Raw genomic sequence first — 16,582 nt, 5'->3', positions numbered from 1 at the left:
GCTTTGTAAATTAGAAAAGGAGAGAAAGTGACAACTTAGAGCAGGAAGAGGCTGAAAGTAGTTGGAAACTAGAGGGAGAACATCACTGAGAACCTGCCCGAGATGCACCAGGGAAGAGAGATCTGACTGAGTGAAGTTGAGAAACCGCAGGAACCACCTATCAGCTCTGGCTCTGCAGACAGAGGCAGGTAGGGTGGGGAAGGGGAGAAATTCAGAAAGGGGAGGGACAGGAATGGGTGGGGGTGGAGGGTACAGTCTGTTCATAGTGTTTTTTACTAGGGCACCCCCAGTGGGAAGATGTCTTGGGCTAAGGAGTGGTTCTCAACATTTGGCTGCCCTCTGGAATCACCTGAGGAACTTCTTAATGCTGTCATCAGGGTCCCAATACTAGAGATTCTGATTTCCTTGGCCTGGGAAGGGATTCAGACTTCAGAATTTATTAAAAGTTATTTGTTGAGTCTAAAGTACAATCCGGAGAAAGCGAGCATTTAGAGGCTGGCTGCCTGGCCTCCTTCCTCTCTGTTGAAGATGGGCTCATCTTGAAAGAAGTAATACGTAGGAATGGAAGTGGAGATGTGATCTTGGGGAGTTGTACATGAGGCTCAAAGACTCCAACGGTCCTGACAAAAGTATAAGGTGGTCCTCCCCTTAGAAAGTGCCCCCTTTTTTGGTTGTGACTGTAGTAAGAGTGGAGCTATATAGGCTAGAAATAAAGAAAAAAACACAAGAAAATGGCGGCCTTCAAGAGGGAAGAACCATTCAAGTTAACTCAAAACTGCTGCCAAATTCTTCTAAGTTTTTGCACCCTGTCTTCCCACCTACACATATGCACACTCCCCCCCCCCCGCCCCCCCCCACACTTTTGCTGACTTCATGATTGGGCGCCTAGGGTGAGAGAAGCACAGCTGCCCCCAGCTTTTGTACCACAAGAGGTTTGGCAGTGGCCCAGCAGGATATTTAACCCCACCTCCCCCCCAAATCCCTGAGTCACTGAACCTGGGTGGAGTTCTTAGCTTGACAGTGAAGCAATCTTAACTTGAAAAATGGCCTGGGAACAGAATGTATGGTCTATATAAACAAGTCATATGTAGATGTAATTGTATGCAAATGTTCATTCTTTAACTCAGCATACATTTCCTGCCAGTCCTCTGTGTACTCGCCTCACCCCAATCCTTCCACTGCAGCTTGGTCTAGCAGGGAATCAGAAGTAAAAATAGTGTGCAATTTACTCACACTTACGCAGTGAGTGAAGCCCTTTGCATGTTCCAAGAACAGTCCAGAGAAGGAAAAAACTATGGCTGGGTAGGAGTTCAGTGTTCAGACTTTGAGTAGGGTCTTGAAGGATGCATAGGAGTTTACCAAAAGAAAGATTAGGTAGGAAGGAAAATAGTAGAGGGAAGCAAAAGTGTTCAGGAATTGTGAAATCTTTCCTTGAGGCAAAAGGAGAGGATTTATAGGAAAGGAATGGGGTGGAGGAGGGAGATAAAGCATGAAAGATACACAAATAAAGAATGTGAAGGACCTGGTTTACCTAAAAAGGAGTTTGGGCTTTTTACCCAGAAAGGCATAGGGAACCAATGAAGGATCTTAACTAGAGGAGTGATATCTTTCTAAAGTCTTATTTTTCAAAGGCTAAGGCTGAGAGGGGTAGACTGTAAGAGACTATTAACATTTATTCAGCAATTACTGTGCATTGGGCATTCTGCTCAGTATTTTATATAATTTTTATCACGAACCCTTTATGACAGTGTTTTTCAAACTGCCAGGAATGAAAGAAAAGGACAGAAAAAAGAAAGAGAAAAAAGAGAGAAAGATTAGGGTAGGATCGAAAATATCTGTGCATCACAGGTAGTAAGTATTGTTTTCAGAAACTGTTATACACTCATAAGGGCGTAAGTGTACTGGGCCGGATGCAAATGTATTTCTCACTGTGGGTTATGGTTTAAAAAAAAAAAAAAAAAGGAAAGCCACTGTTCTAAGGTGTAGGTGTGATTAGCCTGTTTCATAGATGAGGACACAGGCTCAGTTTCGGTACCTGCCTCTCTGCAAGTGGGATGTGTAAGTTTCGAGCCCAGGCTGGTCTGGAGCCAGAGTGGATTCCTTCTCACTGTCAGGTAGACTTCCCAAGTTACGGGTCTACAGGAAAGACCTGGGAGAGATAAACCCATACGGGTAGCACCTGCCACATGCTTTACTCACAGCACCTCTTTCAAACAGGGAAGTGGGGCCAGACACCAACCCTGTCCACCCGAGGTCCTGGTTAGAACGCATATTCCAGGTGTCCCGGAGGTACACAACAGGATTAAGAGGCGGCACGGAACATGTATTTTTAGAAAGCTTCAGGTGATTCTGATGCCCACGTTTGGGGGCCATCAAACGTTAGGGGGTCACTGCAACAACCAGGTGAGGATTACAAGTCAGGGGCTTGAACTGAGACGGTGAAAACAATCCCTTCTCTTAGAAGTCACGTAGCCCCAACTCCCGCTATCGTGTCGAACTCCAATGCCTCGTTGTACAAAGTAGCCTGGGGGCTCATTTCCCTCTCCTGGGGAGAAAGGCGAGGGACTTAATAAAAGGCTGGTGGCTCACCAGGTAGGAGGTTGAGTGGCCGAAGAGGAGAAAGCCCCAGTCACACCAGGGCGACACTGGATTGAGGCGTAATGTATATGCTATTTACAGGGCTTTTCAGGGCCTCACCCTGAGGACTTCTGATTGGCTTTAGGGCAGATCTATCACTCATCTTCTGGGTTAGAGGTGGGTGGAAGGTCAACCACGACCAATACAAAACCACTCCTCAGGTAAGACCCTGCCCATCTAGCTTCCTGTTGCTGTCCATCAACCAACTCGTGGGCGGGACTTTGCCTCCCGCTAGTTGGCTGGTAAACATGTCGTTCACTCTTCAATGGGTATCCGGTTGGTGCCCTCTACCGTCCATCAGTGACATTTCACAGACCTATTGGCCAAACCAACGTCGCTCTCGATACCTCTCTTTGATTGGTTAGTAGTGCTGTCGGTCCCCAATGTACAGACCTCTTATTGGTGAACGCTGCCGTCGCTCGGGCGGTGGCGGGCTCCGGGATTGGCGGGTGCTAGGCGGGCGGTGTCAGGCTCTCGGTGGCGGCGGAGGCGGCGGAGGCCAGGGAGGAAGATGTCGTAATGAGCGGTGGGTCTTGGCCGCTGCCGGCGGGGTCTTTCCGGCCCCCAAGGGTCGGGAAGACGGGCAGAGGCCGCAGGGAGGGGGAACCGGGGACGGGGGTTGCCCCCTGGGGCCGGGCCTGGCGCCGGGGCCCGGCTCCGGGAGGGGCGGGGGAGGGAGGATTCCCGCCCGGAGGAGGAGCGGGGCTGGCCAGCCAGGCGGAGGCACCCGGAAGGGGGCGTTCGACTCCCCGCCCCCTCGGAGCCCGCTGGGCGGGAGGGCGGCGCTTCCGAGGGCTGGCGAGAGGAGCGGGCACCTGGGGCCCGCCTAGTACCCCTTCCGCCCGGTTGCCGACCTGTCTCAGCGCTGTCCGGCAGGTGGACATTGCCTGGGTCTGCTCCGAAGAGGCGTCCGACGCCCCTCGCGCTCGCACTGTGTTCGGGCGACCTTCCTGCACTCTTAACTCTAGGTGCCCACCATCCATTCAGGGTTCTCCCGAGTGCAGAGAGGGGCGAGGGAATGCTTCAAATTCAGACAGCGCCAACCACGTGGGCACTGCTGGGCATAGAAGCCAACCTGCTTACCGATGTATCCCAATCTAGAGATGGTGTCAGGACACGAGGGCCGATGGCCTCTCGCCTTAGACTGCGAGTGGGCAAAACCTTTTAACGTGTTCACTTGGCTCTTTGAGCTTCCAGCTAGAGATCTGCAGAATTGTGAGATGGTTGAGAACTTGTTGACAGAGCTTCTATTATCTCAAGTCCTCTGGAGGGAACTGCTGAATCCCAAAGGCCAGGGCAAACCTAAGAATGAACAGAAGAAATAAAATGGATACTTACTTTCAATCCACCCCGCCTCTATCCCCATTGCTGACTTAAGGATCTCCGCCTCTTACCCGTGCTTCTTGGCTTACGTTCTGGTGGCTTTCTAATTTTAGTTGAAAAAGAACTGTGTCTTTGGGCAATAGAGAAACCTGTCTTCACTGCATTACTTAGTTTTGATTCCAATATACTGTCCAATTGTTTCTTAATTAACTTTATCCAGAGGGACTCAGTCTGGCTTTTTTCAGTGCACATTTTCCCAAACTTTGTTTCTTTTTCAGAGGTTACATGTTGCTCATTTATTTGTTTCCTAGAGAAAGGGAAGATACACGTTAAGCAATGAATTGGTCCATGGTCCATCATTAGACCGATTTCATTGCAGCTAGAAGGGTGATAATTTTTTCAAGGTACACTAACATGCACTGTCTAAAACTCGCATGTTGTACCCCAGAAGGCATTAAGGATCCAGTGGAGGGCTAAGTGTCGAGTTGGTATTTTGGATAAGATTTTTAGGGCTAGGAAGTTTAGGGTGTGGCCAGCTCACAGAGAGCCTGGGAAAGGAATGATGGTGGAGTCCACACCATAGGAGTAATTTTAATAACACAAAGAAACCTGTTGTCTGCAATAATGAATATAACTGTAGTGACTTGTTTTGTTTTAAACTCTTATGTGTGATGAAGGGGGCAAATCTGTCAACCTATCAGTTGGGCAGATGATGTCAGTGTTCCAGTGGCTTCTAACAGGCATTAATACTTGCTGGAAATGGATTCTCATTGGCTGGGGCGATTGGTAAGTTTTCTAATTCTGGTTCTTCCACTTGGTTGTACAGAGGCTTAACCTCTTTGTTTAAAAGAAGCAGCAGCAACAACAAAAAAAGCTAGTCTGACATAATTATGAACCCCCTGAGCTAGGCTGTTAAAGATACGGTCTCTTTGCCAAGGAGACCCAAGTACAGTTAGTTCATAATCAGATCCTCACGTGACTGCCCAGGAGGGAGAACTGGCCCCAGAAGGAGAGTTTGGCATCACTGTTGATAGCACATAGACTGGCCAGCTTTTTTCCCCCTTAGATTCCATAAAAGTTTGGGCCTCTGGAGCCCTGTCGGGAGAAGCTGTCAGAAGATTTTGGCAAATGTCTGGGTAAAGGAACCTCATGGCGTAACAGCAGATAGGGTAGTTCATTTTGCTATCTTGACTTAGAACTTCCTCTTTCTCCTGTTGATTAATAGTAGCTTTTTGGAGAAGTTGCAATGTTCCTTGTAGCCTGAACAGTCCTTTGCTATAGGTATGTGAAAATTCTCAAGCTTGCTTTAAGCAAGTATTGCCTGAGGGCTCTGTGAAGACTTCTAAGCTTGTTGCAGCCAACCGGTAGACCCTGGTATTGACTTGGGTTCAGCAGTCTTCAGACCTTGCTCACCCCCATTTCTGTGATGGAAACTAGCATGTTCTTCAAAGACTTATCTTCACCCCTCTGTTCTCTGTATACACACAAATTGGAAGCCTCGCTTCCAAAGATTGAAAAGTTTAGGAATTATTTTGAAGGGAGTGGGCAATGGCCCCAGAATGAAAGATGCAGAGAAACGCTACTTTACAGTGTATGTGGAATACTAAATTATAGAGATGTGGGGGTATGAACACTTCTGGGTTTAAACAGTTACACGGTTCAATCTGAAGCCTTGTGGGCTGCAGACTTGGAGTAAAATCTATTTGGAGAAGCTCTGATACTTTCTAAGGAGTTTTTTGGGAAGCTCTGGAGTGTCCCTTTGGATATCTTAACTGAGTTTGTGAACTTCTCAGCAAGTTCTAAACCAGAAACATTTTGGCTTACATACTAGACCAAACTAGTGCAAGCTGGGCTGAGAAATGGACATCATTATGGAATGCATTTGTTGATGTTTTTGCTTATTTGGTTTTTGCTTGTTTTGTTTGGATCCACATGCAACTCATTGCGTGAATTCTAGGCCTGTTGAAGGAGTGGGGGAAAGGTTTCTCTTCTTTTTTTCATAGAACCAGTGCTTAGATCTTTGTATTCCTGAAATGCAGTTGAAAGTTCTTCCTCAATTATCAGCAGGTCCTTTTTTTTTGGCTGACAGCATTCTCTTAAGAGGCCTCAGGGTAGGGAGGTCTCACTTTTCTGTCAGTTATCTGTTGGAGCTGGGGGAAAAGAAGAAGGTAAAAACTTGGGGCATTACTCAAGGGCATTGTCAGCCTAAATAGGACAGGGATTAGAGCGTGCCCTTGAGGAATTGCTCCCAGGTAGTACTAATGGATTTGTTGCAGTTGACAGGATTCCAAAGTGGGAAACTGATTTTCTGCTGCTGAAGAGTGAGCCCAGATATCGTGCTCCCAGCCTGGGGGAAGCAGTGGCTCCCACTTCGGTCTAGGAAGCGCTCTTTCCAGATTCTCTGAAGCTGCCACTGGTACAGGGAATTACTGTGCTTCTCATCAGGGTGGGCTTTGGACTGGCGTGTTCTAGATTGATGAGCTCTGCTCAGGAGCGATGGAGTATGAAAGGGCGAAGTGCCCAGTTTCAGATGTTTCTCAGTTGGCCCCCCAGTGAGTAGCTCTGAGCAATGTTGACATGTCAAGGCTGTTTGTGTCACAGGAAGAGCATGCTTACAGACCAACTGTTTGAGTTCTTTCTTTGGACATCTCGTTCCTTAGCTACAACATCAGAATTGCATGCTGTACCTGGCCAGAAGCCCCCCGCACATCACAATGCAGAGGTTTCGCGTGGATGACTGCTATTTTTGATGCTAAGGGCTCTGAGATTCCAGTTTGTCCCTAGGCTGTTAAGTGGCCTGTTTCATTTCAGCCCCGGAGTGAAAATGGCTCAGGAACCAATAGGCACCAGGCTGCACATTTCCAAATGTCCTCTTTCTAGAGCTTCCTCTTGGGGTATTTATTACCTCTCCTATGGGACATGGTGGAGTCACAGTGTCCTCTCAAAGAATGTGAATGATGAAAAGAGACAGCAGGCAGAAGCGTGTGATTGGGAGTGAGTATTTCTGCTCTTGGTCAGTCTCTAATTGGAAGTTTCAGATTAGCCTAAAAACAGACCAAAACATTTCCCAGCCTTCAAAAAAATAATTGGTAAGCCAGCCCTCTCTTCCCAGGGGAAATGAAGTCACCACTGGTTTCACAAGCCGATCCCAGCCCCGGGATTGACTCACAAATGAAAGTGCCAAAGCAGAGAAAGCATGTGTTTTTTTACATAATCATATTCTTTAGGGGGAAAAGTATAATTTGGATTCTTTTTTTTTCTCCTGTTCTCCAAGACAGAATTCTGAGGCCCAGTCTTCTTTGCACCATTTCCTGGGACTGCTTCTGTCTGAACAGAGAGTTCTCACCATCCCCTGCTGCCCAGTGTCCCCACTCATTTCCAGAGTCCCTTCTAGTGTGACCGACTAACCCAGGCAGCATGCAAACTAGCTAATGACACAGTCACATTTTGGGGAGAGGAATTCAGGGTAGAGACAGAAAATAGGTATTCATATAGCATGTACCCTTATTTAACTCACTTGGAAAAGAACTCCCTTTAATATATGTTAATTGAAAGAAGCATGGAAATGTAGTGCCTGGGGTGTGGTGATGAGGTGTATGCTTTGTGATATTTGTCCAGCAGCACGACTGGACTGTGCCGGCCCACACATGGGTTTATCCAGTGTGAAGTGACTGGTGGGCTTCAGAGTTCCATCAGGGACTGGATCAGCTGAGCTGACCTGGCAAGCAGATCACAGATGAGCCCAGAGCCCAGACGAGTGCCAGGATATGCAAATCTGCAGGTTTTCTCCTTTGGTTCTTGAATTCCATTTAGGCTGTCCCGCTCTGCAGCCTCCAGGATTCATTCATTTATCCATTCAACAAATATGTATTAAGCACCTACTATGTGCTAGGTAGGGAGGTACATCAGTGGTTAAAGAAGTCCATGCCTTTAGGAAGCTTACATCATAGTGGGAGACAATAACTAATAGATATTAGATAATGAAAAGTGCTAAGGAGAAAAACAGATTAGAGGATAGGAAGAATGGAAGGGGGTGCAATTTATATAGGGCTCTCGGGGAAGGTCTCCACGAGAAGGGGATGTTTGAGTAAAACCGTGAAGGAGGAGAGAGATTTGAGCCATGCTCAGCCTGGGGTGCGGAGCAGAGAGCAATTCAAGCAGAGAGAACTGCCCGTGCAAAGGCCCTGAGAAGGGGTCATACCTGGTATGTTCAGGAACACAGGCAGGCCCTGTGGTTGGAGCAGTGAGGGAGAGTTGAGAGGGGATAAGTCAGAGAGGTCTTGGGAGACAAGTCACATAGGGCCCTATGTGTCTCTGTGGGGACTTTGGCTCTTACTTTGAATAGGAGATGGGATGCTATGGGGGCTCTGAGCAGAGAAATAACATCATGATGTAAGTGTGATGGGTCTCACTGGGTGCTTGTTGAGAAGAGACATAGGTCAGGAGCCCAGCTAGGAAGGAGGCTTCGCAGTTATCGAGGCAAGAGAAGATGGACCGCACCTGGGCGACAACGAGGTGGTGGTGAAAGCACTCAGATTCTGAGTGTATTTTGAAGGTAGAGCTGAAAGTGTTTGCTCATTCACGTGCAGAGTGTGGACAAAAAGAAGGGTTGAGGAAGACCCCTAAGGTTTTAGGGCTGAGCAGCTGGAGGGATGGAGTTCCATTCACTGCAGTGGGGAAGTCTGAAGGAGGCACAGAATTAGCGAGATACTGGTAGCCCTGTTTGGGCCTAGTTAGATTTGAGATGCTTATTAATACATCCGAGTGGAGACTTCTTTAGGCAGTCAGATATACAAGTCTGAAGATACAGATTTGAGAGTCATCATTATATAGAACCTATGTTATTGGTTTTTAAAGTTACCCTGTTTCCCCGAAAATAAGACCTAGCCGGACAATCAGCTCTAATGCAACTTTTGGAGCAAAAATTAATATAAGACTCAGTATTATACTATACTATACTATACTATACCGGGTCTTATATTAATTTTTGCTCCAAAAGACACATTAGAGCTGATTATCTGGTTAGATCTCATTTTCGAAGAAACACGGTATGAGTCTAGATGAAATCACCCAGGAAATAGGTGTAGACAGAAGAAAAACAGGTCCTAAGACCGAGCTCTGGAATGGCCCAACCATTTAGTATTTGAGAGGAGGGGAGGACCCAGCAAAGGAGTCTTAGAAGAGCCAGAGAGGTAAGGAGGCCAACCGGGAAGTGTGTCGTGGAGAAAGTTTCAAGGAGGAAGGGTTAACTGTCAGATCAACACAGAAGATGAGGTCTAGAATTAACTGGTAGCAAGCTGGTGGTCACTGGTGGCGTGAGCAGTTGTTTTTTTTCTTTTAAACTTTTATTTTAAGTGTGTTTTCCCAGGACCCATCAGCTCCAAGTCAAGTAGTTGTTTCAATTTAGTTGTGGAGGGTGCAGCTCACAGTCGTCCATGTGGGAATTGAACCACCAACCTTATTGTTAAGAGCATCACGCTCTAACCAACTGAGCTAATCGGCTGCTCCCGCGTGAGCAATTTTTGTGGCATAGATGGGGAGGGGACAGCCTGGTTAGAACAGCTTCAAGAAAGACTGGCAGGAGAGAAATTAGGGTCAGCAAAAATAGGTGACTCTTGAAAGTTGTGCTTGAAAAAAAAGAATGTATCTTAGCTCATGAAGGGAATTTTAATTTCTTGATAAAATTGTGGACACACATCAGGGTCATGGGCTGAGGCTGGGGTCAAAGTTGGGAGTAGGGAAGACTGGATGGCTTCTAAGGTGTCTGGGTGGAGCCAAGATCTCCATTCTTTATTTACCTTCCTCTGGCCTGTGGCAGCAAGCCATGGCCCAGTTGTTCTTAATCAAAGTCAAAGAAATTCCTTTAGTTGTTATTGAGATTTTTTATATGGTTATTATGATGCTGGAGATTTCCGTCTCAGGAATGTTCAGTGCAATTTGAAGTCATTCCCAAGCTGATTCTCTTAGCCCATTTATCAGCTCCCTTTGAGGTCCAACTTTGTTCTCTAAAACCAGCCTGGCTTACTTTTCCCTTACCAGCTCTGAATTCTTCCAGGCTGGGCAACTGGGAAAGACTAGGCTTAGAAACTGTTTTATTGGCTTTAGGCCCAGCTAAGGCTGACCAAAATAGACAGCAGAAGGACTGTTTGTGCGGAGTGAAATTCCTCCGGGGAAAATACCATAGCAGGAGGCCAAGAAAGCCATAGCTGGGATGGTAGGAACCCATGAGGCAAAAAAATGTCAGTCCCCACAAGGCCTGGCTGTGGAATTTGAGCCAAGTTCTTTCCCAGAGGGAAAAGAGCTTCCTCAGGCCTACTGTTGCGGTATTTCTTTGCGCTCATTTTCTCTCTCATTCCCTGGGTCTCGAGTAGTGAAAGACTGTGGAACAGCCCGCCCCTAGTCTGATGGCCAGGGCTTGGGTCCCTCTGAGGCCTCTTCCTGTTATGTGCAGTGCTCCCTGATCTGCCCATGGAAAGACCCCGAGGACAGAGACACACTTCCTCCCAAGGTGGTGGGGGGAGGTGGTGGGGGAAGGTGCTGTGAAAGGTGCTGTGGGGCCTGTTCACTGGCACGTAGTGGGGCACTTGCCCCACACCTTGTGGGGATGGAAGGGAAGAGGTCAGGAAAGACTTTCCCTGAGTGAGTGAATTATAAAGGAGCTCTGAGGCACGACTGGAAATAGACAAATGGGAGAGAGCACACTTAGGCTCCAAGTGACAGAGGGCGTGTTGTACTTCCAGAAACGGAAGAAACTGAAGTACATAAGCGACTGGGAGAGCTGAAGGGTGACAGATAAAATAGGAGAGGTGGTGGGGAGGGGAGGAAAGGGACAGATTGTTTTGGCTTCTGTAAACTTATCATAAGATCAACTGGAAGCTCTTGAAGGGTTTCATCAGGGGAGTGGCTGGATGGGATTTGTATTATAGAAAATTCTTCTGACCAGATTGTGGAGCCTGGATAAGAGGGGCTGGAGCTGGGAGGTCAGTGTTGAAGGCTTTGGGCAGTATTCCAGGCTGAACTCAAGGTGCTTAATCCTGGGATAATGGTGATGGAGATTAGGAGCAATGAGTAGACTGGAGAGAGATTGATATTTAGGAGGGAGACTCATGAGGACTTGATGATTGACTGGCGACGAAGATGATGGTCAGGTTTTGCTGTGATTGGAAATACCAGAAGAGAGGCTGCTTTTACCAAAGACATTTACTCAACCTGCAGGCACTGAGGGGTCGCTGTGCTCTGTACCAGGCGTGGTGTAGCGGTTCAGCAGTGAAAACAGACTGGCTCGTCAGGGGGCCCTCCTATGACTGAGAGGGAGACATTAGCCCATGATTATTTAAGGGTGGTGAGTGTTACCAGAAGAGTTAACATCATCTCAGGGGTCCTGGAAGGCCTCTCTGAGGAAATGATATGCCAGTTACATAATGAGCTCTCAGGACATTTTGTTGGGGAAAAAACCAGGCTGAGACCTGAAGGCTGGTAGGTGTTGGCTAGTGATGAGAGAAGAGCTCTAAACCAGGAAAGGGCAGCAGCAGAGATGAAGGCTCTTCACGGATCTGGAAGAAGGCCCCGGTGGCTGGGGATGAGAAAGCTGGGGAGAGAATGGGCAAAGGTGACAAGTCAGTGTTGGAAGTTCTGTGGGCAGCCCCGTGGAAGGCTGGACGTACTGGTCTGCGCTCAGAGGACAGACCTGGGAGTTGTCAGCCTATGGAAGGTACCTGAAGCCACGTGAGTGGACACCGTCACCCATGGAACAGGTATTGGCTGAGAAGGACAGATGCTGAGAAACCTCAGTATTTAAGGGGTGGCAAACAGAAGAGGAGCCCACAAGGGGAAGAGGTGGTCAGAGAGGTAGGAGAAAATCTGGGGATTTCAAGGAGGCGGGAACGGTCAAAGGTCAAGAACTGAAGAGGGTCTTTGGATTTAGCAGTGAGGAGGACCTCGGTGACTTGGGCAAGGGCAGTGTCAGCAGAGAGCTGGGGTGGAAGTCCCCGTGCCACTGCTAGGGAAATGAGCACGTGAGAAAGGAGGGGGACAGGGCGGTTTGGCCAAGGAGAGAGGAAAAGATGGCTGGCGCTGGAGGGGCCAGAGGTGGAGGGAAAGGATCTGCACTTCAAGACCTGGGTGCTCAGGGGATGCTTTTCTGCTGCTCTTGGAATTAAATTGACTTCCATTGTGGGAAGGAAAGGAAAGTCAGGTGTGGTCCCATCGGGCACTGGATGCCTCGTTGGATGTCCCTGGAAGTTTTTCTTGGAGCCCAAGAGAGCGTGTATAATACACACACTGCAAAACTTCACCAGACAAGGGACAAGTTTTAGCCGAGCTGAACTAATGAAAAGTCTGAAAGACAGAACTCTGAATAAATGCAGCCTCTTCTTTTAAGAATATGCAATAATCCCCCTGACTAATGTTGCTAACTGTAGGTTTCAGTGATGGGATCTAAAGTGCCGTTCAAAGCAAACAGCACGATTAGAACAGTGGGAATGCTGCAAAGTCACCACATAACTGCCTGCGAGCCCCTGTGCAGTCGTCAGGCGCTGTTTCGCCTCACTTTGAATGGTGTGAAGGAAAGGTTACGCACAAATTTATGGCCAAATGACACCTTTTCAGTATAAGGTTCCAAATTAATGAGGTTCTAAAGTACTTGGATCATAGTCTTACAGTTACGCATCTGCACTATTTCTTAACCACTCCTCATTTCCAAACACCCACTGGAAATGCTTCTCTTTTCCCTTTCATGGTTAATCTCAGGATATAATTCTGCGATGGCAGGGAGATTGGTCTCTGTTTTGGTTGCCCAGATCTGCAGGCAGAGGTCACCAAGCTCTGAATGATGCGAGGAGAAACGCTGGTTTGCATCTAGAGGAGTATTTCAAGAGCCAGCTGGGGAGGAAAATGAAACCAAACTGAAATGGTGCAACGTCGTCAAGCCCCAGCAGTCTGCAACTTGCTTCCATAGATTCTGATGCAGTTTCCTAGCTGAAGACTCACTCAGAGCCCTGCCTGGTCTCCAGACAGTTTGGGTCCAGGTTAATAATAACTGCAGAGGGAGAAAAGGAGATGAGTAGGAAGCATTAGGCCAGTTTTCATTTCGTTTGCACTCTGTCCATCCTGCTCTGCTGTCCTTCCGTTTCATAATAGAGGATGTCTCAGGGAGAGCCACTCACCAGTTTTAGCTAAGTGAACCTGAGTCCAGGGAGCCTCCTGGGAAAGCCTCTGCCTTCCCTTCCCAGCCCTGCCAGCAACTGACTCACCTTGTGTTTTTATCAGCACCGTGGTTTGAGAATTATAAAAATCTTAAAGGTTATTCAGTCCAACTTCCCACCCCATCTAGACATCCTGTCTCCGACAGAAACATCCTGCCTCTGGCTAAATCATTCCAGAGAAGGAAGATTCCACTTTTTGAAAGTTTTTCCATTCTATTAATCTGAAATCTGCCTTCTTGAAATTTCCACCCTGAAATCTTGGTTCCACCCTTTGAACCCACTGATGGAATAAATACCCTGGTGGGTATCGCAACTCTGCCATCCTGGTCACAACCATTGCTGCTCTCCTCTGAACCAGCTCCCTTTGCAAATCCCCCTTTCAAAATGTCCCTGAGAATGAAACCTGACACTCCAGATGTGGCCCAAGTGGCAGAACACACTAGGACTATTATTTTTCTTCTATGATTGAACTTTTGGAAATGCAGTCCAAGTTGCAGTAGCTTTTTTGGCAACTGCATCTAGATTCTGTTGGCTCCCATTTAGCTTTGAGTCAAAAGCACTGGGGTTTTTCACATGAGATCCACTATTAAGCTCTGTCTTCCTGTCCTGTATACATGTGATTTTTGTTTTTTAAACTACGTGCAGGATTTACTGAACTTCAACGTTTAAACCACCATTGATTACCCACTTTGTGTTCAATGCTTTTCATATTAATTACTGACACCTCCCGGAATCCCGTGAGAATGACATCACCTCTGTTCTACAGAAGGTGCAGTGGTGCTGAGAGAGGAATGCCCCAGGCCCCCACTCATGGCAGCACAGTCTGAATTCTCATTTAGGGCTGGACCTCGTGCACAGACCAGTTTTTAAAGATCTCTTTAAAGAACTCTAATACTGACACCCATTGTGTTTACAGCCCTTTTCTGTCTTGTGACATCTGCAGGCTGAACTTGCCTTCTAGTTTTTTGCATGGTTTTCCAAACTTGGGACATGGATAGGCTACTCTAAAGCCGTGTTTACCAGCTTCTAAGGACACAAAACCAATTTAATGAGTCACAATCAGTATGAAATAGAGTAGAAAAATACCAAAGTCCATCACATGTACTAAGGGCAGATTTTGTTTCTGGAAACTCTTATTGCATGAGCACATGACAGGGAAGTGTGTGTGTGTGTGTGTGTGTGTGTGCGCGCGCGCACATGTACACTGGGTCTTGATGTAAATTGTTTTGATAAATGTTTATGGTCTAAATAATTTGAACATCGCTGCTCTAAAGAAAAAATGTTTTGAGTCAACTTGGATTGTTTTCATGATGCTACAACAAATCTGTGTGTCAACTCATTGATCCTAGCCCCCATAAAATTAATAACTACAGAAAAGCCAGTAAAATTCAAATCCACAACCTCATTCTGGGAGGACTACATTTGATTGAACCCGGATCAGCATAAGCGCGGCACAGACGACACCCAGCGGCCTGAGTGCCTCACGCCTACCTGCAGTGTCGAGTGCCGAGCGACAGTCCTCCCACGTTTCTGAAGAGCCGTCACCCCTCATTTTGCGCAAATGTATTCTGAGTTAAACGGGCAGAATTAAGTTGTCCTAATTAGCCCACGCAGTTAGTGGTGCCAAGTGGCACCATATAGTTGTAAACACTCACAGGCCCTGAAATGTGCAAATCTTGGTTAAGCAGCAATCACCCAGCAGTCTGTAGTATTTGTTCATTTTAAAAAGATGATCTTCACAGTGAAAACATAAGAATAAAACATTCTGGTAGAGAAAGCATAAGCCTCCGAGGAAAAGCCTGCAGATCCTGGTCCTGGGACCCACCCCTAGTTTGAGGCACCCCAGTTGACCTTTTGCAGCCAACTGCTCAGGATAGTGTGGATCTCAGCACTTACGTGGAGGCATGTTCAGCTTAGCCCCCAAACTAGACTGTCATCCTGCCTGCAGTTTTTTTCCCTTCTTGTTCATAAGAATATTAGGAAAATGTCAGGCAGATGCCTTGTTGAAAGAAAATGCACAGGGTATACCATTCTCCTAGTGTATCCATCCAAAACCCCATAGGACAGGTTTGTTCAGCATGACATGGTTTTTTTGCAACCCTGTGCCTTTGCCTTCTGATCACTGCTTCCTTAACTCCATAATTGTAGTACTGTCCAACCAGTTATTTGTTCTAGGATTTTGCCAAGGATCAGTGTCTAATATTTCAGGATCTACCCATACTCTGCCTTTTGCCCAGAGCTCTCACACAATTTACAAGTGTGCTGCAAATTCTCTCCTATTCTGGAGTGCAGCTTGTGTGGCCTTTGGGTCTGGAAACCATTTAAGGCTTGGATTCAGTTCTTTCACCTTCTCTTTACCTTTTCCCATTAAGAATCTTTCTCCCAAAGAGAGAAGCCAGAGGCCAGACAAATTGAATGGTTCCACTTTCTCCCCATCCTCTGTCCTCTTTTCCACAGATGCCCAACAGGGGCTCAATGCCCCAGCCATTCGGCCTTTTCAAGTCTCTGAAGTAATACCCTACTTGTTTCTGTACTCCCCGAAATCTATTTTGCAAAGGTCTAGGATACAAGCCTGACTCTGCCCAGTGTCCTTTCCCTCAATATATATGATCTATGAGATTGCTTAGATTCTATCCCCAAATTTCATGATTTCCATTTTACCTATCTTCCTCAATGCTCTTTATTTATTATTATTTTTTAAAGTATAGGAGAGTATATTCATGGTGGGAAAAATGACAAAATACAGCAAAACAAGGAGAAAAATTCTTGTAAGTCAAGCAAAATTCAACCACCAAGCGATAATGGCTTTTAACATTTTAGCATTTTTTTCAGACTTTTTCCTGCTACATTCATATACAGAAATATGTACATTTAAACACAAGTAGAATTTATTCTCATTATATTCGGTGATTAGCTTCCTAGTCTCGGCGATACCTCTGAGGTTGGCTAGGTGATACCTAGTATGGGGCCATACCTATTGTCCTACGTAAAAGTGTAAATTCACTAAAGCTGTTCCCCATGTGCTATAGATCAGTACCCGGACCACCGGGCCCTTGTGGTGAAGGCTGAGCACCCAAGGCTTTAGCATGGAGCAGGTGTGTCCCTTTCAGGGATCCTGGCTGAGCAAAGCTTCTCTCCCAGGCTGCCTTGGCATCTGGCTACAGCAGCAGTGAACAGGAAGCGTGGAGGATTCGCTGGGGGAGTTCCCCCACCCACCACATAGGGGTTCTGATCTTGCTAGGGAGAGTCAGCAGTGCCCCCCAGAGAGGCCTCCGTTAGGTGGCACAGCTTCTTACTGAGGACACTCTTGGCATAGTCTCAGTACCTTCGTGTTATCCTAGGCTTTATGGTGGCTGGAGGGGATAGTCCCAGGGAGGTAGGATTAGCTGTCCTCATAGGCTTGGACACCTGAGTCTGAG

The 16,582-nt window shown here is 47.0% G+C and overlaps 1 protein-coding gene and 1 long non-coding RNA gene across 4 annotated transcripts in view; one reads left to right on the top strand and one right to left on the bottom strand.

The window, feature by feature from the left end:
* Window positions 1-2,885: 2,885 nt before the first annotated feature.
* The window catches only part of SP2 (Sp2 transcription factor), a gene marked incomplete at its 5' end in the record, with an annotated part of 25,303 nt that continues 11,606 nt past the window's right edge, over window positions 2,886-16,582 (top strand). The window contains one exon of one of the 3 annotated variants that reach the window (XM_081027123.1): window positions 2,886-2,997. In XM_081027123.1, coding sequence (XP_080883249.1) covers window positions 2,886-2,997 — 112 coding nt within the window. Of the gene's footprint in view, window positions 2,998-3,064; window positions 3,164-4,639; window positions 4,747-16,582 lie in introns of those variants that run through there. The other 2 variants (XM_081027121.1, XM_081027122.1) reach the window with 2 other exon arrangements.
* LOC308488017 overlaps window positions 11,150-16,582 on the bottom strand; it is a 22,531-nt gene continuing 17,098 nt past the window's right edge. Inside the window, exon 4 of the long non-coding RNA XR_013991826.1 lies at window positions 11,150-12,997. This is a non-coding gene — a long non-coding RNA (uncharacterized lncRNA). The remainder of the gene's footprint in view (window positions 12,998-16,582) is intronic.

Source organism: Rhinolophus hipposideros (assembly GCF_964194185.1).
Source record: "Rhinolophus hipposideros genome assembly, chromosome: 20".
Lineage (NCBI taxonomy): Eukaryota > Metazoa > Chordata > Mammalia > Chiroptera > Rhinolophidae > Rhinolophus > Rhinolophus hipposideros.
The sequence above is the reverse complement of the archived record's forward strand: the minus strand, read 5'-3'. Positions and strand labels throughout refer to the sequence as shown.